General features: G+C 44.5%; 2 protein-coding genes across 2 annotated transcripts in view; one reads left to right on the top strand and one right to left on the bottom strand.

Moving 5' to 3' along the window:
• The window catches only part of coro7 (coronin 7), a 103479-nt gene that overhangs the window by 53537 nt on the left and 25855 nt on the right, over window positions 1–24087 (top strand). The gene's annotated exons all lie outside the window — the stretch shown is intronic.
• vasnb (vasorin b) lies at window positions 340–22719 on the bottom strand. The gene is made up of 3 exons (XM_070923050.1): window positions 22615–22719; window positions 15255–15316; window positions 340–2428 (listed from the first exon to the last, which is right to left on the bottom strand). Exon 3 carries the CDS (start codon window positions 2419–2421, stop codon window positions 340–342), a length of 2082 nt encoding a protein of 693 aa, XP_070779151.1. The 5' UTR covers window positions 2422–2428; window positions 15255–15316; window positions 22615–22719.

The raw sequence follows: 24087 nt of genomic DNA, 5'->3' as shown, positions 1-24087 counted from the left end.
TTCAGCCAATGACAACACACCATCAGGCCCAGCATCATAGCATGGGAGCTGAGAGGTTGCCAGTCCAGCAATGTGAGTGAGGAAATATTATTGAAGCAGGATGCAGCATGTAAATAGAGTAGAGGCACTTTCAATGCTTTTTAAAGTCCAAACAGATGTTAGACAACCGGAGGGCATTGAGTTAAATATATCTCCAGTTTCTCCTTTGCTGGTTGGCTGGCTGATATGGTGTCCTCCTTTTTCACAACAGCAGTTGCTGCTCTCTGTATTTCACCGGTGGGGAAAACAGAGCTGAAGAATTAAAATCCTCCTTTAGGTCTGGGTAGTCAAAGCCAGGTGTCAAAAGTAGGAGGGCTTGTGTGAAGACATATTGTTATTTGATGTACAGTGATCCTGTAGTAGCAACACCTCATATTCCAGATTGCCATTCTGAACAGCAGGTTCAGGGATCATAAGTTGCGGCTGTTTTTGAGGCAGTGCCCCATTGTCCAAGCCCGCCTTAACTCCATCCAACTCTAGCTGAGAGGGCTCACAGTCTAGGTCCAGGTGGCCCTTGGCCCTCTTCCTGCGAAGATAGCATACCACCCCCACTGCTGTTGCTATCAGTACCAGCAGTAGCAAGATGGCAATTGCAGGCACCAGCATAGTGGTCAACCTCTGGTCGTCATACTGTGCATTATGGCCACCAACACTTTCAGCGGCCGTTTGGGCCTCAGTGCAGACACTGTCTATGCCACTAGGGGCACCTAGTGGACTGGCACACACAGTGTAGGTGGAATTGGGCTTCAGGCCTCTGAGTCTGTACTCTCGAAAGGATGCTGGCAGGCTGAGTTGAATTGGCCTGCGGTCTGGCCCAGAGAGATTACGGTAGGTTAGGCGAATTCCACGGATGTAAGGCCGCATTTCAATGTAGCGGTGGAGATCCAGAAGGATTGAGGTTGCCGTTGCTTGATGTGAGCTGATGTCTGATGTATCAACAGTGACAGTTGCCATGGGGATTTCAGCTTCAGGTGGTGAAGGCGGGTGATGGTTTTGGACTTCACAATACATGCCAGAGGTGCCATGTGGACAGGTGCACTCTACCTGACCATGCTGGTCCAAACGACAAGTACCCCCATTCAGACAGGTGTGAGAAGGACAGAAATGCTGCTCCTCATCTGGGTCCATGCTGCTGCTACTGGGGGATGCAGGGACAGGGGGCAGGGGAGAGTCATCCTCTTTGTATGTGGGGTTGTCACTGGCCCTGGTGACTGGAATAGCTCTAGTAGTACTTGGGAAGGTAGTGACAGGAACAGGCAGGGTAGTAGTAGTTTTGACAGTACTAGTGGTGACTGTAGTTGTGGTAGGACAGCCAAAATCCCTGTGCTCCAGTCTCTCCAGTACCTTTCCAGCATTGATAGGTGGGAAATGGCAGCGTGTCTCTTCTGTTCTCTCCAGGGTGATGCTCTGGGCTCTCAGCCATCTTGGGAACCACGCTAAGGTGCAGAGGCAGTTGAAGGGGTTCTCTGCTACTGTGAGCTTTCTGAGGTGGGGTAAGAGCTGGGGTAACTCTTCAGGGAGGCCCTGCAGACTGAGGCTGCTAATGTCCAACTCCTGCAGCTCACCAAGGTTCTGAAGGTCCTGAACCTTAAGAGGACCCATTGGGTTCCCAGCCAAGCTGAGGTGTATTAGCCCCTGGGTCTCCTTTAGCACTGAGGGGAAGGACTCAAGTTGGTTTCCTGAGATGTCCAGCTCGTGGAGGTTCTTTAGACTTCCTATGAGCTCCTTATTTAAGCTGGTGAGCCCCACACCACCCAGTTTGAGTGACTCCAGGTTTGGGGTCTGGAGGTCTGAAGGATCCAAGGTGGTTAAGACATTAAAGCGAAAGTCCAGCAGCAGCAGTTGGGGCATTGAGAGAGCAGGCATGGATGTCAACTGGTTGCCCTGCAGTTTGAGTTCCAGCAGGTGCTCCAAGCCATTGAAGGCTGCAGGGTGGATGGTCTCAATAAGATTACTATACAAATAAAGGCGCTCAAGCAGTGCCATACCCTGGAAGCATTCCTCTGAAATCTGGGTGATCTGGTTGGATGACAAGTCCAGGTTTCTCAAAGAGGTCAAAGGTTCAAACACTCGTTCAGGAAGTTCAGTCAATTTGTTTTGACTGAGGTCCAGCATTTCCAGGTTCTCCAGACCATCAAAGTCCTCAGTTGTCAAGCCCTCAATACCATTGGAAAAGAGGTACAGACTTTTTGTGGATGGGGGCACTCCTTTGGGAATGGTAGATGAGCGTCTCAGGTAGCAGAAGATGGATTCTGGCGTGGAACAGGAGCAGTCCTTTGGGCAGTCGCTGGACAAGGTGCCATCGGGAAGGATGAGGAAGAGCAGAAAGGGCATCAGCGGAGTGAGAAAGGCCTTCATGGTGCAGACACTTCCTCTCTCCATGCTCAGCCTAAAACAAGAGAACATATAAACTGTCAATAACCTGCATAAAGATAAATATACAGTAAACACAGACAGATCGTAAACAGGATAGTAAACAGCATAGTAATACACATAATGTCGCTGGCCTCCAGAGCGTCCAGCTGTTGCACCAAGAAATGTGACAGAGCACAATGTTGAATTTCTTTCACAAAGCTCATTTTCCTCCCTGTATTGTCTAGTTTCCAAAACAGCCTAGGTCAGCTATTAATTCACTGTGTGGTTCTTTTAATGTGTTTCATAGAGTGAGATTACTATCAAAGGTTTAACTATGCAGAGCCAGTGATCAAAGGCAGTCTTTTGTCACAAGGTCTCTCAAACAATAGGGCTGTAGCCGTGACCTCAGGCTTCAGAGGTTTTCTGCTATACTCTGCGGGGTTGACATAGTGGTGTCCTGCCACACTTTTCTGGCTAAAGGAGTTCCACATTCTCCCTGCAACGATCTGTGTAATAGATAGTACTGTGGGATGCCAAAACCTTTGTTTCCTCTCTAATGATACTACTAGATGGCTATGTATGAATGTGTGTGTGCATGTACAGTATATATGATAATATATATGTTGGTGTTTGTAAACAAAAGGGTGTGTACTTGTGCCGCCCACCCACTGCAATTTACTGTACTGCAGGCACTCTGTGGTTGTAGTGGGGTCACAGTTAACTGTTTTCCCTATGTTTATGACAGACTCCATATCCTATGAAACAGACGCACAGCGGCAATGAACAAATCCAACTTGTTTTGTTTCAGAGATGATGTATCAAAGTGAAAACACAAGAGTCACTGAAACAGTGAAAAGCTTCTCACACGCCCTCTTAATGATTCACCATAAACACTGCTCAGGTCTCTCCAGTTTCATATAACCATACCGTGTCAACTTTGTTTGGCTGTATGTCTGCCATGTTGCACGTGGCCATGCATCTGTGGATGATTTACTTTGTGGCGTTCTCTTGGAGAGGAGCTTCACCGATAGCCTGGAGCTGCTTCCCTGACTATAGACGTAACATAAATAACACACGCTTTCTATGTTGTCATTACGCAGACTGACGGCCAGTGCTACTTGCCAGACAAGTGTCTCTAAAACTGTAAAAAGGATGAAATATACAGAGACCAAAGAGAGTAGATCATCAGGAAGATAACATACTGTGATTTAAGCCCATTTCACCGGAGCCCAAGCCTTACAAAACAAGTGTAGTGTGTCAGCACAGTACTTGAAAGGGATGGGCAGGAGACGGAGAGAGGAATAAGGGGAGATAAAGAAGAAACTAGTTGCTGACAAGAGTCTATGTGGCAATTTATCACCCTCTGCTATTGAGTGAGATGGCCTTGGGGGCTGAGGCAACATCTCTATCTGTTGACCATTTCTCTTCTTCAGACAGATCTTTGTCTTCTCTCCTTTTACTCTCCAAGGGGTCAATAGAAAACACTTTTTTGTCCTTACCCTTTAACCAGAGGGCTGATTCGCTCAAATACCCTCAAAATTCCCCTGGTGACCTGCAGTTACCTAATGTCCTCATTTAAGTTCATTGATTGGGAGTGAGGAAAGTGAGTGGTTGAAATCTCCTAAACCTTTCTTAGTGATTTATGACACCCACAAGTACTGTATGTTAGTTGACTTGAATGCCCGAGGGAGCTTATTTTAGGGCCTTAAATGGTGCAGTTGTTGATGTCTGCACTGCACAAATACCTGAATAAGAAGCCAAGTATGTGTGACTTACAGTTTTACACAGATGGAACATTCTGTTCTCACACTGCTTAGGGTTAAGGCCCATAACACCAGAAATGTCAAAGAAATTGCTTTGGACGTTTTATTTTCCTCATTTCCTTTTCTATATTGGAACTATGTTCTTATCCTCTGAAGTTACAGCATTAATATATATATATATATATATATATATATATACATATATATATATATATATATATATATACATATATATATATATATATATATATAGAAGCACAGTTGCTCTCTCCTCTTGTTGATACGAGAATTAGAGTGTTGTGGTCAGTGGTAAGTGTTGGGAAATAAATGCTATGCAATGCAATTTATTTAAAAATTAAATAATACACTGATTAGTGTTTGGTTAACCCTTGATCCACATACACAGAAAGCTTTCATAGACTGTTTGCTGAGTGTTGCTGTAGTTTTATGTCAATGCCACCAAAATGTACTTAAGCCAAGTACATGTTACAATAGCATCAGAGGTGCTGCCAACTTAAATAATTTCTATTTTTTTAATTAATTTATTATTTCCTTTCCCTTTCTGTTTCTTTACAACAAAAAAGCCATTGGCTCCAATGTCAGAACTTGGAGAGGAGATCAAGGGTTTTTGGGGGGTGCATTAGAGAGGCGGAGGAAGGGCCAGTATCATCTCATCACGCCACAGCTATGGCATTTATTTTCCTTCTCTTTCAGTATACTTTTTCTTTCCGCTCCTCCTTGAAATTGCAACCTCCTTGGAAAGATTCCCTGGTCTCTTATTTTTCCTTCTCCCGTGTAAACTAAAAGCAATCATGGCGTTCGCTTGAACCCGACTGCCAACACGTTACTTATTATCCAGATAACTCTTTCAGACATGACAGAAATGTTATTCTGTGTAGCCAGATGCCAATAAAATGACCCTGCTCAAACCTTAAGGCTTGATTGAACAAAGCAGCCAACTAGTTTTCAGAGGTAGCACCTGCTAACAGCACGGAAACTTTGGCAGCCGTGCAGAAAATTTGGGCCCACTTAGTATTGCAATTGTTTATAGAAAATCTTGACCAGAAAGTAACAATAACATCTGATGGCGATAGTTTGCTGTTGACTACGGCTGAATGGGCAGCAGGGGTGAAGGGTTGCAGTTATTCCATAATTTATCCACAGTGCCTGAGGGAATTCACTTTAACAGGTAAGTAATTACATGTACAGAGTTGTTAAGAATTTTTGGGTCATGCCTCAGTGCCTGGGAGGAGAACATTTTATTTGCTCTGGTTGGAAATAAAAGTTTTAATTGTAGTAATCAATAATAACTGGAGTCATAAGTTCACAGGATGGCCAGAACTTTTTAAATACTCACAGAGAAAAAGGCAGGTTTCATTACAGAAATCATGGAAGTGCAGATGGAAGAGAGAAAAGAAAGAAAGTGTGGCTGCCGTGCTGCGTATGTGTACAGAACAAGGGAAAGCAAAAGGATTTGGGAAGATAAACAGGAGATGAAGGGAATAGAATCAACAGCTGCAGCGTATGCAGATGGTCTTCATATCATCACTCTGTGTGGGGTGCTGCATTTCAATTTCAGTGCAGGATACTGCATGCACTTTCCTATTTGTGTGAGAAAAGTATCATATGTGTCTGAAGTTGTCCAAAAATCCGATTTCATTCTTTCCGGAGATGGAGAAACTTGACTTTGGTACATTATATCAGGGCCAGAGACGGGTATAAGGGTCCGGTGCCAGAACATACAACAACATCAAAGCAGCCATGAGAGGAGAGTGAGCTCTGCAGATAAAACTGAGAATATTTTTCTTAGAAACTCAACATGGTGATTCTACCATAGCTCCCCGGGGCAGAATGTTTATTTGAGAGTGCCTCATTCCAAACTGGGCCAGGCACATCTGATAACCCAGCGGAGGAGAAACTGTGGTGGAGGTGGGTGGGGAGGGGTTCAGTCAGTGAATACAGCCAGATCACAGATAAGCTGTAGCTTGATAGGTTAGATTCTCCTGTTTTCTTTCTTTTTAGATACGAGTGACTTGTGCAGGTCTTATCGGTGGGTAAGATAAGGCGCAACTGTGGCGTCACTACAGTATGGATCCACAGTATACCATGGTGCTGAGTGACTCCTGGCTGTGTGGCTTTAACGTGAGTGTTTTGAAGTGAGTGTAGGTGGAGGGCCCAGTGAGAGATAGTAGAAAGACGGGCTTGTCATCCTGTGCGAGGAGGAATACCCCCTCCCTTCTTGCCTTCCTTGAGTTGTAATTTCCTTTTCTCTCCCCTGTGCGCTTGTTGAGACATTCCTGAGACAGGCAGCAGCTGAGTTTGAAAAAGTGAGCTTGTCTGTCTCATTGGCTTGGCATTTAGAGATTAACAGGGAGTCTTTCTGGTTTATAAACAGACGATGGATTGGATGAATGATGGTGCTGCTTATATGAATGGAAGTTAAAACATCTTTGTGACCAGATTTGTTATATAACAATTGTTCTGACATCTGTGTTTTCTTTACGCTTGAGTCTAGGTTTGTGGGTTATATTAGAATAAAACGTGTTAGCTGATGAATATGTGGATTCACCCGAAGGCCAGAAACAGTAATGACAAAGAAAAAAGCCTGGGAACGTCTTTGCGCAACTTTAAGTAAAATACATGGTCAGCCCCTTGAAAAGAAAAATTAAAGAGCCAAAAGAAAGAAAAGCATTTTTCCCTCTCCCTCAGCTCACTTCTTATCCCGCTTTTTCTTTCTTTTCAAGATGAGGAGGAAAAAGAAAACACAAGCAGGGGAACAGCGGAGACAAAAGCAGGTTTCTGTCAGCAGGGGCACCGGTGTGGAGAGGTGGATAAGGCCTGGCTTTGGGAGGGTGAAGTGGGCTTCAGCAATTAAATCCCGGCAGGCCAAGCGTCAAGAGCCCTTCTCTTCAGAGCTGAAGGCCAACACTGAGGGGCAATGAAGGGTACAAGAGGGGGGTAGAAAATTGCAGTGTGTATGTGTGTGGAGGAGTCGCAGGTCACTGCACACTTGCATAATTCAGCAGGCCGGGCCAGAGACTACAGGGGGGCACCACGCCAAGTCACAGTAAGGGGATAAGGCTGCACACTACAGAGTGGATACTCCCATTAAAGAGGCCCCTTCTCTTTGGGGACTTTATCTATTAAAGGAGCAACGCTTGTGGTATTTGCATTAGAGTATGATCTACAGTGTTGTAGGTCTTGGTTCAGTTCACTGGGGTGCACTACTAAAATATACCTCCTCGCATAGATTTACTACAGTAGCACAGGGACATGAATTCACATTGGTTGTAAATGATAATTCAGGCACCCAGAGAAATGCTGGTGATGAAGGCAGATGTGATCCCCCCTCTTTCCCATGTTCCCCTTTCCCCTCTCTATTTTTGCCCCTTTTCCATCTCTGACCCCATGAAAAGACAAAGGACCATTCCTCCACACACACACACACACACACACACACACACACACACACACACACACTACTGTCAGTCCCTGCCACAGCTGGAGCCTGTTATCCACAATCCGGTGGGGTTATCCGTCAACATGACAAAGGGGTCAAGAGAGAATTGGGAAGGGGAAACAAGTGTTGTGTAGAAGATCCAAGGATGAAAAGATTACTTAAGAAGTGTCGCAGGAGAGAAAAGAGCACGTTTGTGCTGACAGCAGAGACATGCAGCTCAACTATGAGTTTAAAAATGTCAGCTATGTTAATGTAGGTCTGTTGGTACGCATGTAATGCTGTGAAGTGTTTATGGCATGAGGTACTGCATGTGCTTTATTGCTAGTTGTACCTGTTGAACTATATTAGATGAGGAAACAGAATATGTACTGATCAAAAGGGGGAGGAGGACACGTGAAAGGACAGAAGGATGATAGTTTTAGTATGTCTGTCACAGGCAATACTCATCTTGAAGCCACAATATCATCACTATGCTTTGTAGTGGTATGGAGGGGGATTAGGGGCAGTAGTCGTTTCAAATGTGCTGCACAAACAAAGCTTTGCAACTGATTTCAGCCTGACCACAAGAAAAGACCCTGTAACAGTAACATCCCTGCTACATCAGCTCTGCCAGTGCTGATTGACGTCAAGGGGCTGTTGTTTTAATGAACACAAACAACCACTTAAACAACAGGCAGGTTCCTGTCGGGCTGCCTCCTAGTTACAGACTTTAGACTTTAGTTTAAAGACTTTATCCTTCTCTCATTCTATGATTTTTGCTCCCTTCATTGTGCACATCTAAATGATTTGCAAAGCACCTTATTATTGGTGTGAAGGGCGGCCCTTTTCATCTCAGGATTTATGGTTTTCACCAGGCCTGCTTATGAGGACAGTGTGAAGCTTTACCATTAGAGCCTGCAGCTGGAGGACTTGAAAGAGAGCATAATATACAGTCCAGGGGTGAATAGGAGGGTAGTGGGATTGTAAAACTCACAAAAACAGTGTATATTTGCTGCGCTATAGGAGGGATACGGGGCAACTCTGTGTTTGATTTTGAAAACCGAACCAGTATTTCCTTTGTGTTCCTGTTTACATTTTCATGTGCTGAAGAGCTAAGTTTGATTGTGAAATATTAACACAAAAGAGAAAAAAAGAAGCCTAAAAGCCAAACAGTCATTCCAGATAGCATCAGTCCAAAGGACAACAAAGCCCATGAAGCATTGAGGCAGAGAGCGACTCCTTGAGGTCAGAGGTCAGGCTCTAGATTAGTGTTTCCACTGCTGCTCAGTATTCTGTGTCCTCTGTTGTAACTGTGGCCCAGACAACACAGATAACAGGCCCTTTTTGACACGGGGACACACCCAGCTCCAGTTACACACACACGCATGCACGCACACACACACGCACATGCACACACACACAAGTACACCTGAAGCTTGCTGATCCTCGTCTCCATAACAGGTGCTTTCTCCGCTCCTTCAGGGCAACATGAAACCCAAAACCTCTGGAGTGTGTCTCAGTAAATGATGCGAACTGCGCCAAAGCTCCAGCTTCAGCCGGCTGTACGCTCCTGTGTCAGAGCAGGCAGAGGTGGGCGGCCGGGCAGCCAAACTAGCTCTGCCTCCTCTGAGCTTCAGAGTGTAGAGGTCAGGCACTATGAGTTCCAAAAGGAAATGTGGACCATTTCCTTTTGTTTTATTGCTGTAGGATATGACGGATGGTGCTGTAGATACCAGACTTGATTTTGTTTTTATAAAGCCACATATGAGGGTAGACACAGGATGCACTGGCTGAAGTGGACTCTCCATTCTTCTCTCCTATCTTAGTTTACACACAGTGTCCTCTTGTTTTGCCCAGTGAGCAATGTCTCAACACTGACACACGTCTTTCATCAGTGCACCCTGCCCTGCGACCTCTCGGGACAGATAGTCATTGAGGTCACAGTCACATTTCTTTCCTAGGCACACACAAATGCATCTGTCTGAGATCTTCACCACAGCACTCTCACATTACACGGACTCAAAGGATTTCAGTGCACCACTGACAACGTGGGCTTTCATCTGATTTCTTCCTTTGTTGTGTTTGCACCTACAACTTTTGTCAATCTTGTTCCTTGTGTAAAAATGAGTTAGGTGTCCAAGCAGCTTCTCTTATGCTGTTCAGCTGCTCAGACGGTGCGACGACAACAGTATGACCCCACTACTCTGTTGAATCTTTGACCTTGCTTGAATCAGTCACAGCTGAGTGGCATAGAAACACAAACAACACCTCTCTGCCTTACTTACTCCCTGTCTCTCTCTGTTTATCTTTTATTTTCTTACACAGCAGCACACCACACATGCAGTAGTCACAGTCTGATGAGTCCAAAAAGGACTGCATCACCAGGAAACAGTAAATACGACATCCTAGTGTCACAAAACTGGACTCTCTCCAGGCCTTGGCTTGTGCCTTCACATCCTGTGCATGACTATTCATGCCTCCTTCCAGAATCAAAACTTTATTGTACTGTCTGGCTCACTGACCCTGGGAGCAGTGTTCTTCAGAGCTTTGTGCTCCTTAAAGGGACACCCAAAGCAAACTGGTCTCATACAGCAAGGGGCGTTTCAAAAAGACTCCTTTCAACTGTCTTCAAAACACCTGAGAGAGCCTGGCCTCGAGTGGGGACAGGGAAATGTTTGTGCTGTGTGTGTGCGCTTGTGGTTAGAAGTGTCTGGATGGACCAGTTTTATGAGCCAGCCACAGGCCCAGAGTAATGTGCACACGCCGACACTCTGCCTACCCTTCTGACATTCATTCCAGCTCCAACATGACTGCAATGCTAGTTTGTCACCTGGCCACCTGATCTTTATCTACCTGATGTGAAATACACAATGTTTATTTATCAGAGCTTGGAAATATGCACCCTTTGCTATTACTGACGAATACACTTTACACGAACGTGGGAGTCTTTCTATTATTCTCTTATGGTTACTAACGCTGCTAGAATTAGCCAAAGCGACTATGTATGATGCAAGATCCTTCTTATTCTCTTTGTTTGAAAGATCAAGGGATGGACCACACTTTGAGCACAGCTGGATGTTGACACTGTTTTTACCTTTGTCCTTAGTTGCAACAGCGCTGTGTAAGAGTTCAAATTGAAGCTCAACTAAATCAGAGGGTGTGTGCGATTCAGGCGGCAGGCAGGCACACTGACTGACTGTAAGACAGACTGAATGGCAGGCTGACTATCCTTGTAAGACAAACAGTGTCACGCGCACTCACTGAGGAAACACTCGCCCATTATCCGGCTGCCTGTCTGCTCATCTGTCTGTATGTGTGGATCATCTCTCCACCATACTGTAGTTATTTATCAGAGTATCTCCTCTGGCCTTCAGGAAGATAAATAGGTCTCGACTGATTCTACAGAGTAGCCCGACTGCATGTCTGTGAAGGCACTGGCGTTAAACGTGCACACATACAGCTATGCACACAAACAAATTGTACAGCAGTGCGTTGCTAACAGACGACACTCTTGTTTGACACATCGCGCAGATATTTCTAACCCTGTCTTCGCCTTGTCACCCTGTCCTCCCCTTGCTGCTCTGCTCACCTGTTTCCTTTTCTTCAGGTTTGTTCATGTAGCTGGCAAGAGTATGACTGGAATCTGATGAACAGCCCTGCAGGGCCCCGGGGCAAACTATGTAGCTGTCAAAGCATTCATTAGGCTGAAGACCTTGTGAGAGCTCTAGGGTAATGAGATGGCAAACAGAAACTCAGGGCAGCGCTAGTGCTGACAGGTAAACATCAACTTGTTTACCTTGTTCAAATGCAATTCAGCAAAGCAACTTGTGGACTATGAAAAGACACGTACAAACTCACGCCTTGTAAGTGCAGGGCTGTTTTTTTCATTTGGACTATGTGCAAAACATAACTATTCATATTCTCTACACAAGTAATTATATTCAGTTGTCAGACATTAGATAAATGTATATGTACAGTAAATCTGGCACAAGTGGAACTTCCCTTTTTTTCTTTTCTAGACCACAATCTTCATTTAAAGGCAGGCATCTTGCAGTGCTACCTGTTTTTCAGTCCCCCAACCTCACACAACCTCTTTTTCTAAGAGTTACCGTTTGTGATTTTTCTAGTCATTCTGCCCTGCAGGCTTTTTCCTCTTAAAAAACAAAAACACCTCAGACATGTGCCACACACAAGATAAATGTGAAATGGAGATCACTGGTGCTGATTAGGATGTCACAAAGGAATTTATTGTGAAACTACTGCCTGTGTTGGTACCGCGCCAGCGCAGTGGAAGCTGGCTGGCAAACCAGCAGTCAGTTAGCAAAGTTCCCCCTCCCCCAACACTGACATGCCTCTCCTCCGCGGCCTTGGGCACCCTGCGTTTACCTCCTGAACCAAGACTTGTTTATTACAGTATTACGACCACAGTGTGATTTGTCGTACTTCTTCAAAGTGGCTTCTCGGTTTCCACTGTGAAGTAAATGTGACATGAAATGCCTCTGGATGTTTCGCAGATAAATGTCGGATGTCGTGAGCCAACATCAGTCTTTAATCCCTAGTTTGATTTGCACATTGACCCACATACTCTACTGATTAAACAGGTGAGCCCTACCACCTTGCCGCGTGTGAAGACATCAGTCAGCACCAGTCTATTAAGACATCAACATTGACCCTCAACTTTGCCTGCAGCAGGTGCGCACTACCACAAGATTCCTCATATCCAGCACAAACAAGGCAAGAGAGACAAAAGGGGAGGAGGGTAGTGACAGAAGTGGAGGAATAAACAAGTGAGCCCTCTGTAACCTCATTTTTTCCTTTAGGTTGTCACTACAACGGACTGCGTAAACCTGCTGAATGCAACAATCCAGCGAACTGTCTAAAGTGCATTTCATAGAAGACGATCAAACTCAATGCAACATGAACTCCCCCTTTTTTCCAAAGCATTTAGCAGCATGATCTGCTTATAATGTAGGCCAGAATCTGCCCGGTGAGGCTGTTCCATTTAAAAACATACACAATCATATAGAAAAATACACTACACAAACACAAACTTCACCCTAGGCCTATTGTGTCCATTTATTCCACATTGTGTCCATTTATTAACACTGTTTTTGCAAGTTTAACAACAGATTATTTGTAATTGCTGACCAAGTTTCAGACTTTTGGATGTATATTTCTTTACCAGCCTTTGGTTTTCATTCATTTCTACACAGTATGAAAATGTGTTAGCGGACTAGTGAAACTTGCTTGAGTTGCGTAACCCATCACACTGAACAAGTTTGGATTGTTATTTGCCGCATTGTTACTCTATGGTAACGCAGGTTAGTTTGGTTTGATTTGTAGGGCACAACATTACCTCGTAACAACAGTTTAACTCGGACAAAAATCAATGCAGACTTGATGGTTTAAAACTCACGCAAGTTTCAATAGTCTGTTAGTAGATTTTCATAGTGTATGAAAATGAATGGAAACCAATGGATGCCTGGAATAGTAGAAAAAACATATTCAAATATCTAAAAACAAAGCAGCACGGTTTGCAGAATAATTAACTGTGATGTAAAGTATATGTGATGTGTACTAAACATGCAAACCACTGGTATGGTACTTTAAAGACTTTACCCTGATGCCGGCTTTAGCCCATTCACTGAATTGAGAAAGAGGGTCCCTTGGTGTGGTTATGAGGGAGCACAGATCTGTGCCTTCAGTATACAGGATGGGTGTCTGTATGTCTGTGCCCTATGTGTTAGTCACACTGACAGACTGCCTGAGAGAGAGAGAGAGACAGAGAGAATGATGCTTTGTTATTGTAGCAGTGATGAGCAATTTGTCTAAATTAAGAACAGTTTGTTTGCTCTCACATCCGTTCATACACGGCATTAAGTGAGTACAGTAGATTCCTGAGCTGACCTGTAACACACAGAACAATGCGTACCTGTGTGTGTTTGCTCACACATGTGCCATCTGATGTCAATGAGTCTGTGTGTTTGTGGTAGAGTTAGAGTATATGAATATCAAGGAGCACCTTTGTTTGCTCTTCCATGTTTGCTTTTAGGTCGAAATATTAACATTATTAACTGACAGTTAATACATGGTTGCCGTGGTGTCAGGGCGTTAATGAGCAACGTATTGAGCGGGGGAGGTTGTGAAGAGGATGTCTAGAAGTTCAACACACACAGCTACAGGTCACATTAATGGGAAACACAGGCTGCTAACAGCCAATTTGGCTTGGAATCAGAGCCCTGTCGCATGCACACGCTCATATTTTACTACATATTCAAATACAGACGTGAGGTGTGGCAGTGTGTAGTCAGCACTCAGGAAAAAGGCCGGTAAAATATACACGCACAGGATGTCAGAGTGTGCTGTAATTCATCTTAGCTTTGATGTTGAAACTCCAGGATTAAGGCAGAAACTGAGCCAGTGTGTACGTTGACATTGAAGCATTGCCTGCGCAGAAAGCAAGCCAACACACCATGAACAACTTCCTTAATCTGAGGAATATGTGCATGTGTTACGGCCGAAAGTCAACCTCAGAAGAAGAACTCTGCACCACCACCGCTCTCTCGTCTTTTTCTGTTTTCCCTGAGGAGGACTGGGCTGCTCAGAGAGAGGAGGAGGAGCTGTAAGGCAATTAGCGAGAGTAGCGGTGTGCGTCCGGAGGCCCGAAGCTATGGCCTTGTGCTGTGTATGTGTGTGCCTTTACAAGCCCGCACAGTCCCTGTCACAGCTCATTGACAACTAGCACAACACAGGAATGAGACAGGACAGAGGGAGAGGGGTCAGGAGGGGTGTGTAAAGTAGAAGAGAAAATCAGAGCGACAGTTTTCACCAGTGACGCAATGATAGACAATAACTGGAGCCCAGCACATATAAGTGGTTTATTAGTTTTTGAGGTGTATGTGGGAATGACCATGTTCATCAATTCGTTGTTGGTTTTGGTCTTTTCATGGGATTTGCTGACAATAAGAAAAATATAGAATATCACCAGACCTGTCCTTTTAAATATGTTGGGACGTGAATTCTGGGTGAAAATCTGTTTAAATCGCTTCTTTCTTAAAAGTCTCTGTATTTTTCTGTGAAAAACAAAAGAAAAACTATGAGCCTTGCACATACTGTAGATTTGTAGTTTACAAGGTTACATGTACTGGAAAGTCTACAATCTACCCACTTCGGCCACAACTCCATAACTTCAGCAACCAGACAGGCATGGTAACCTCCAAACTTCCTCCACTCTCTCTTTTCCTTTTCCCTCTGTCTGTAACCGTACACAGCCTCACTGTATCTATTAAATGCAGTGTGTGTGTGTGTGTGTGTGTGTGTGCGTTAAATAGAGCCGCTCTTGTTCTCCTGCCAGTCTTGTTAAGAGGCTCAGATTTGTGTGAAAGGACCCCATTGAGGAAGCAGGGTGTTACGGTTAACACAATAAGGACCGCCAACAGTGTGCGGTATGGGTTTGTGGATGCAAATATTCAAAGGAGCGCATTATTATGACGCGTGTCAAAAATGCAACATTGCTGATGTAATCTCTCTTACACTGTGATGAAAAACTATTCCTGACGTGTAACAGTGTGTTTGTATTATGGTAACCGGCCACAACTTATTCATAATGACGCAGAATACTAATAAAACTGTCAGACTTAATTTCATGCTTCACTCACCCAGTGAAGAAGCTTCCTCCTCTACTCTTGCTCCACTTTTCTTGGTTTCAGGTCTTCTTTCCCTAGAAACAGCACAACAGTAATACCTGTTAGCCAAACATGTTGCAACATTTTGTTTTGTATCGCTCTTCTCTCCACTTATCCCCCAACCCCCCCATCATGCATTGTTAAAGGCCCACAAGCAAAACAGGAAGTTTTTTTCCTGTTAATTGGTCAGATTCCAGCTGTGTGCGGGAGCGTGCTGAGCGCTGACGGGCCGTGTGGCAGCACAAGAGAATGACAGAGCGGGAGGGGAAGAATGCAGACCGACCACTCTCCACTCTGTCAGCTCCTTGTCCTGTGGTATCAGTTCATCAGCCGTGGCCTGAGAGTGTCTGTGTGTGTGTAGACTTACACACTAGCGTTGACTTAAGCGTGACACGAGACAGTCTCTGCTTCTTTTTTTTAACCCCCTATATGTTGTACTGTGTTTACAGCACAGTTCCTGGTATGATCTGGAAGATTAATTGAGTTTCACCCTCTGTGTATGAATGAGGTATTGCATCAGGAGAGCATCACTAATGTGTCACTAATGTTCACTTCATTGGGCGATTTTATTGTTTCAAATAAGGTTTTTACTTTACAATAAAGGGACATCTGTGCCTGTGCTTTTCCTCAGTTAGTGTTTTCATCAGGTGCGTGTGTGTTTTGCTGTTTAAAACCAGCTAACCCTGTGGCACAGGCCCTCTTTTGAAGCCGTTTCTAGAAGCCAAGAACAGCTTTGATTTTATGCGATATCAGCCGTCAGGATCCAAAGCTTTTAATGATTAGCGTCTCATTATCCATGACCACAGAACGAGTTGTGCGTGCGTTCATGCGTTTGTTGCTTTGTATAAATACAGTATTAACTAGTATTGAATGTTATTTTTGAGCGTGGTTATGGGATCATAAATATAGAGTTGGCTTTGGGGAAAACCCAAACACAAAGTGACCACTTGATAGATGTTTTATTAGTGGGAGATGTTTGGCCAAGAGCAGCTCCCACATTCCTTGCTAATGGCAGACTTGTTTCATTTTCCTTTAATTGATTTAAGGCATGGCCATAAAACCGTTTCGGAGATAATTAGCTGAGATGCACATAGTATTGCTCTCTTTTTCTATCCCATTTGTACAGCACAGACAGACTGTTAACTATACATCTCTTCATATTGAATACACTCGACTCACTCTTCCAGTATGTTTCCACTCAGCAGTGTTTTTAAGCCATATTTCATGTGCCTAAGCTCTGAGTCAAACAGTTTGTGGAGGACCAAACCATGTGCTATACCTGATTGTGTAACACCTGAAACCGTCTCTGAGTCACCCTGCACCACACGCTCGCTTCCACGTACAGAGTGCAGTGTTTACATCTGAAAATAACCTGTAGAGTCCCGTGCTCGGTTTGGCTCGCTGACCCGCTGTGAGGCCTTTGCTGCACTCTGCATCTGTGTGTTTATTTGTCTGTGGGAGTGCTTTGCACTGTTTTTACACACAACTTTTGTGCACGTGTGTGTGCTCAGTCTATGTTTTTTGGGATATTTGCATACATTTCACTGGTGTGTACAGGTAAACACAACAATGCACGCTTGCCTGATGGAATACATGCAGCGGTGACTGACCATCTTGTATGTGTGTAACTACTAAGCGTTGAGACTCTCGTGTGCTGACCCTGTCGTGGTCAGTTTCCCGAGGTCACTGTGTCTCCCTCTCAGACAGTCCCTTGACTGCACTGTAAATATTTAGCTTTCACTCAGCACTCAAAATAGATGCAAATCATCTTTACTGCTGAACTCGACAACAATATTCCTGTCTTGGTATGCCTTAATTCCTGTCCTGGGTGCCTCTTCCACGTCTTTCCATGAGACATTTGGTCTTTAATTTGTGCAGACTGCGCACTGCCAAATCATTGGTCGTATCTTTTAACCTGCCAGTACCTCTTATTTTCTCTCTTTTCACCATTATTGGTTTACTTTTATATTTATTCTCCTTTTGAAGAAGCTATTTTTGTCATTCCCTTTTTTAGAGGACACTTTTCAGCCTCTCCGTCCACTATAATTTTCTTTCTTCCTCTGTGTTCATCTGTTAAACATAAATATCGCCTCACCCTTCGCCTCCTCTGTTTCTCCTTTTCTCTCTGTGTCACTCCCTTTCTCTTTCCCCATCTGCTTTAATCTCTCCCAAAGCAGAACAAAGCTGAGCAGCCTGGCGTTAATGTTCGAAGAACTTTGTAGTGGCATCATCTCAAACTGCCAACAATTTGTCCAAATTATAGCTCCAAACATCAGTCCAAGCCGGGCGGGATAAACACAGAGAAGCTACATGTTTTGCTGTAGGTGTGCTGCCTTGCTTGTTATTTACACTCTGCTTCTTCTTTGTCGAATATGTGCACCAGTGACAAGCTGTGACTTGTGGCACTGTCACAACCGTTTGGCTGTTGATTGCAGTGTTGAGTGATTGAGATTTGGACTGATACGCGGGTGGCATTTGGATATACACATGCAGGCATTTGCACGTATACATGCACAGATTTTCTCTCTCAGGCTGCCTCTCGCTCTCTCGCCACGCGGACAGCAGCAGATAACAACACTATCTGTGTCCCTGGCTAAGACGGAAATAGACATTAAGCAAAAGGGGACCAGAGAACTCCCAACATCAAATAATGTAATGTAAGAGTGCGGCCTGGTGCGTACGTGTCGGCTTGTATGTACGAAATGCCAACATGAGAGTGTGTGTGAATGTCACCACTTTCTGTGACGAAGACGGTCTCGGACACCTGATGGCGAGCAGACACACATACACACACACACATACTAACCCACAGGTACACACGCCCCGCATGAGCTCTGCCGTCTTATCATTCAATCCATATTCAGTAAAATGTTAAGAGTTAATGTTCATCTCAGTGGTTTAATATTTGACCTTCCTCTCAAAGTGAGATCTGTCTTTGCCACTTCTGGTTTTGGTCAAACAGTGTAGGTATATGTGTGTGTGTTTGTGTGTGTGTGCCCTTGCTTTGCTCTTGCCCGGTAAGATCTGGTTCAAGGCTCATTTCCTAATTACAGTGCTGGCCAGACCTAATTACAACCTTAGATTAAGAGCTGTTTCTCTTTTTTTACGGGCCCACTGAAATGCAGCAATTTGTGGTGGCTTTCTGGGGTGAGCATCGTCCCTCTCATCCTCTCTCCCTCTCTCTCTCTCTCTCTCTCTCTCCCCAAATACTTCACTGGAGTTGGTTTAGGAATTTGGGGGATTTTTTGGCTTTTTGCAGATTTCTTAAACAGAGTGAGAAAGTTAATAAAAATTGCTTGAGTTAATGTAAAGCTTGAGAGAATAGTTTCTTTCATGCTATCTTTGATTCAGAGGGTCATCTTGCTTTAGACAAACTGGTTGGTGAAAATCTGACGACAGCGAGCATGTGTGTGGATGTGGACACGGAGGACAGCAGTTATTTGGGGTTTGAGCTCAAGCTGGGGCACTCCAAAGCCCTCAGATCCCTTCGCATGTGTGTGTGTGTGTGTGTATATTTATGCAAGGTTTTGAAGTGGTTCTTCTGAACGCATCATTTGGCTGCATCGGCAAGCTCTTCTTCAATTTAACTTGGCAGGCGTACGGGCTGGGGTTTGCCTCCGCATACCGCTGGGTCAGCATTGATGTGTGAGGCTGAGGCTTTTGAAGCCGGGGGTTTTTATTTAAGACGCCTCTTCGAGAGAGCAGCTCCGGCTCTCTGGTTGTCAACCAGAAAACGCCCCCCCCCCCTGCTGCGCACCACCTGATGAGGGGCACGCCGAAGCCTTTAATTCTGAATTCTCTCTCTCAATCACGCAGACTCCTTGCTAATTGGGACGAGCCGTCACTTTCACATGGCCTTGAGAAAAACAAACACACACACACTTACTCACACACTTATTCCAACTTTCAGCCCTGTCGACTCCCCTCTCTCCGCCTGCTGTGTGAGTGCCCCCCCTTGTCCTCCTCTCCTACCCCCACCTCCCCATATCCCTCCTCTCCTCCCTTCCCCAGGCCTCCTCGCCTCAGCACCTGACTTTTAACCCTCTAATCCCTCTACAGATACAGAGGGTAAGATACTTCAGGCACTGCCCCTAATTGGCGTAAAACAGAGCTCTGGCGATACGAGGCACGATTTGAAAATCCTCTGCTCTCAGAAAGAAGAGTGGCAAAATTCAGTGTAAAAAAAACTGTGTTGTGTTATAGGTAGAAATACAGGCTCTTGTAAGATGGCCATCACATCTTGTAGGCATGTCTCAACACAACAAATGAAAGAACACAACTATCAATCATCTCCAGCAGCAGATTTGGACATCAGTGCTCTTTTCCACCCGAGCTCTTTGGCACAGATAATGAAATGCCAGCCTTGATTTTGTAAAAAAAAAACAAAAAAACAAAACAAATAAAAGTACAGGCTGACACAATGTTGGTAACCAGATCCAGGATGGGTAGTGTGGTTTCAACATCACTGCCGCAGTGGTGTGACAGCAGGCCTGTGCTTAATTGTTTAAATTGGGTTGTGTGACAGAGGGCTCCTTCGCCTTAGTCATGCTTCCCGTCCACAGACCAACATTTAAGGGCAAGAAATAATCCACACAGTATGTGCATATGTGTCTCACTTAATGCTCACACCAGCACGCACAATTGCACATTCTATCGTCAAAGTGTCGCCTTATGTTATGTAACAAGCCATGACTTTAATTTGAGATTACAGCTGAAGAGATGCAGTAAGGACTTTACCCTGCCTCATTTATTCTTTCTCTCTGCTTCTCTCCTTGTCCTCATATACATCATTTAGTGTCAAAAAGTGACTGTACAAACACAACAGTGTTCTGCATCTGTATTGTACAACTACACAACTACACCGGCTCAAACCGCTCTCTTGTACTGTAAGTGTTACAATCTGTGCAGCACTGAGAGTTCTCCACATTAGTGACGGATAATTGGCCTCCTGTGGCTGCTCTGCTGTGTCTGAGAGCCTAATACAAACCAATTACCACCATTATATACTGTCAATGACACGGTAGCTTCTCCTATAGCGTAATGACAGCCTGTGAGGAAACACATGGCGAGGAAACAAGCGGCACACCGGTGTAGGAGGTTAACAGCGGGGCCATTGGAGTAGTTTACGCCGCCTGTTTTGCCTCCAGGAAAGATTAGGCGATTTTCTGTGCCTGTTTGTGGGGGCAGTGAAAAAAGATGGTAATCTGACTGAAAGCTGGAGGGATTGTGGTCAGAAGACTGTTCTTACATGAATTAAGCATCTCAGGCAAAAGGAATATGTTTGTGTGTATGTAATGTATGTATTTTTTTGTATTTTCTCATTCCCAGTTGGTTCTGGTTGTCTCTGAAGGGCTTCTAGTCGTCTTTCACATGATAAATAATCATCAATGTCACTGTTATTTTAATCTGTGTTAACACAGTTAGCTCTGTGGTTATTGACCCAGCGACAGAGTACAAACACTTACATAATTGTGAGGGTAAAACTAAGTTTAAGAAGCTTCTTATGTAGACCTCCTTTGGGACAATATGAACCTCCTCCTTAAAAGATCTCTGAGAGAGTCCAAGTTTATATTGGCATCATATTCGGAAAGATAAGATGATATTATCTGGAGAAAACAGATGCACTGACACTTCTTTGTAACTTCACATCACTTTTTTGGACCAGAGATCGGTCTAAACGTGTTGAGTCATGTCACTTTATTGGATGTTAGTTTATTGGTGGAGTAGGTCACTCAGAGATTAAATCTTTCAGGAATTTGACCCCATGGCTCATTGCTCTACTGCACTCAGGCCGAAGGAAACTAATGTCTCTGTAATTTCTTTGTGTACAGCTCTTCACATCTGAGTTTCATTCATCTGTCTCTCTCTGCCGCACCGCCTTCAGCTAAAATTCAAATGATTGAGTTGTTCTTTAAATCCGGCTTTGGAACATGCCCATACTTCAATCAAAGTAGAATAATTTATTTATTACAATAATAATGAAGTTGTGACATATTTTTTATAACAGTAGCAGCTGTTGATAGACATCTTTAATATTGTGGTGTGCCACCAATCATGCCTATGACTGAAACTTGGCCACCAATGCAACACGGCAAAGACATTTTCTTGTCTTCTATCCGTCAAATGGGGTTGCAGATTATTAAGTAGCTTCATGAATTTCCTCAAGATTTGTTTTCGTTCTCAGCCAGCATAAAACCACATTAAGGCAATGCATCACTGATCACTGATGTCTTCGCCCAACTGAGTCTTTATTTCCTCAAAGGTTTTTGCATTTACTGTGAGAAGCAGTGATCCACCACAACTGCCAGACAATTTTCTGAGTCTAAAATAACACATGGAAGTTGTGATCTCCAGCTGCAGTGATGATTTGGTGATACCATACATCATCTGGACACTATCACCCTCTACTTGTCTCCAGATATGATGCAGTCCAAATGTTTGGTTTTGCTAAAACACTAAACGTATTGTCTTTGCATTATCTGACCCCTGTGAGCAGGAGTCCTGCGCATGGAAGCCCTTTCAACGCTTGTGTCCTATTGAACTTTCTGTTGTGGGACGTTCCCCTGTGTGGGTCCAAAAACAGCTGTCCTCTGCGGTGAGCACGGCTCGGTGCGGTCTAGACACTCGGCTCGGCCCCTGCGTGCTGCACGGCGTCCTGCGGTCCAACGCCAGCCCGCCTCATTACCGCCCCGACTGCTCCGTTTGCTCCGCGCACACGCTCGCGTTTTACGCATTTCCCAAATACAGAAGAACTCTGTTTTACTGTCAGTATTTGGTGACCTGAAGCAGTGCTGTAGTAGTAGTGTAAAACCTGCTAGAGCCAATAAGTCAGTGGAGCGTCATATGGATGTGTAACTCCTTACAACCAACAACTACAGTATTCTTTTTGCGTTTTACAGGGATGCTGTGTGCATTCACAGAAAAACTAAAGACGTCCTATTATCGCAGTAACACACTGTGCGTTAAAAGTACGTTTTTATAACATTATCAATTTACTGTTGAGCAGAAGAGAAACACGGCGTGTTGGATTATTCTAGTTTTCGTGAAGGGAGTTGTCACAGGACGCACAAACACAATGATCGTTGGTGGTTTATCTTCTGAAAGGGACATAAACTTAACGAAGAGTTTGGGTGTTCTGAAAAAAAGTTCAGTTTAGTTGTAGTTAATGTATTAATATGTTCCTACAGTTAATCATATTCCACCCAACCGCATTTGTCAACATGAAGCCAGTGTGAGCGTCTTTACGCTCTCCTTAATGCTGTTCCGAGCGTTTGAGCCCGAAATGTATGAAACGTTTACCCTTATTTTATTAGTCAAAGCAGGAAACTCTTACCCTGAACCTTGAAGAAAGAAAGTTGTGAGCGCAGTCGCGCTTGTGTCTTTATCCAAACGGAGCAGCTCACCGATGTAACTCCAGACCCTGTAGTTTTCCGTGCGCTCTCTCTCTCTCTCTCTCTCTCTCTCTCTCTCTCTAAATAAAAAAAGTTCCTGCGGACGTATTAAACTAATAACGAACCGTCTTCATCAAATCCTTGGAGAGGTACACCGACCTCCACGTCAAGGCGCTCAAGTGCCGACTCCCTGGACAAAAAGCGCTTTATTGGTGAGCACAGAGGAGAGTTTAAGCGGAGGGAGGGGCGAGGCGCACCGCAGCAGAGCGCACTGCTGCGCAGCCCCGAGAGCAGCAGGCAAGTCACCTTGCAGCTCGGCTCAGTGAAGCTAAGGAGAGAAATTCCTGCCTCCTTCAGTTCCCCGTATCTTAATGCCTACCTGCACGACCTGTTTTAAGCAAGAGACATTACTGGTTTCATTATTTACTGCTCAGAGAGGTTAGTTACATTTCATTTGAATCACTTAATTACTACCTTGCTGTGCTTTTTGAAGTAAAATACGCCAGTGGCTAGACTTCAGCAGTGTGCTTACAAACATTTTGACAGCGCTTATGTTGGAACCAGATCACACACAAAATCAAACCAGCTGGTTCCACAACATCACTTTCCTGTATTCTATATGTCAATATCTCTCACTTTGTTAATCTTTACATATCCAGTGACATATGAGGGCTTGTACATGCAGTGCACATTAGCACATATGGTTGTTTCATTCACAGGGCCATCTTCAAGCTGAGAAAGCTATTGAATACTTCCTAACGGCAGTGACAAACTACCCGTCGGCAGCTGGCAGCCTATTTCAATGTCAGCCAGTCCCCACAAGGTACAGTAAGGTGATAGCCCTCAGGAACTGTGTCACCTCCAATGTGTACTTTTAGCCACATGTCACAGTATTAACCAGAAGCCTGAAGCCTCTTGTGTACGCTGCTCTAATATTTGTATTCGTTTGACGTAAGCGTTCATGCAGGGATGTCGACAAGAAGTGAAAAATAATTGAAGCCAGGCCAAATTTCTCCTTGCGGTGATGTCAATTAGCCTCCAGCTGAAGGCGTAGAGACTCCCAGCAAGGAAAAGATTCAACAAACAGATCTCTCTCTGGCTTCGAGGCCGTCGCACGTGCCTCCTGAAACCACCCCCACCCTCATATCCTCTGGACAAGGGACACTTAAGTTCCACTTGCTGAGCCATGCTTATGTATTTTACACAGTTTACTAGCTAGTCTCCACACAGTCTGTGGCTCATTCCTGTCTGCTGCTCGTTTCTCCTTCTGCTCCTACTGTAGGAGTTATTGAATGCAACACACACACACATGCACTGTGCCATCTGCAAGGCATTACAGTAAATTGAAGGAATAGAGAAATGATTTCACGCATGTCCCGCAGGGTCCAGATGTGGCTCCTCAGTTGCAGCCACAG

Source organism: Enoplosus armatus, chromosome 17 (assembly GCF_043641665.1).
Source record: "Enoplosus armatus isolate fEnoArm2 chromosome 17, fEnoArm2.hap1, whole genome shotgun sequence".
Taxonomy (NCBI): Eukaryota; Metazoa; Chordata; class Actinopteri; order Centrarchiformes; family Enoplosidae; genus Enoplosus; species Enoplosus armatus.
This window is presented reverse-complemented; position numbering and strand designations above follow the sequence as displayed.

Excerpts from the sequence above, each read along its gene's own strand:
- vasnb (XM_070923050.1), bottom strand. The coding sequence starts at position 2,421 with ATGGAGAGAGGAAGTGTCTGCACCATGAAGGCCTTTCTCACTCCGCTG.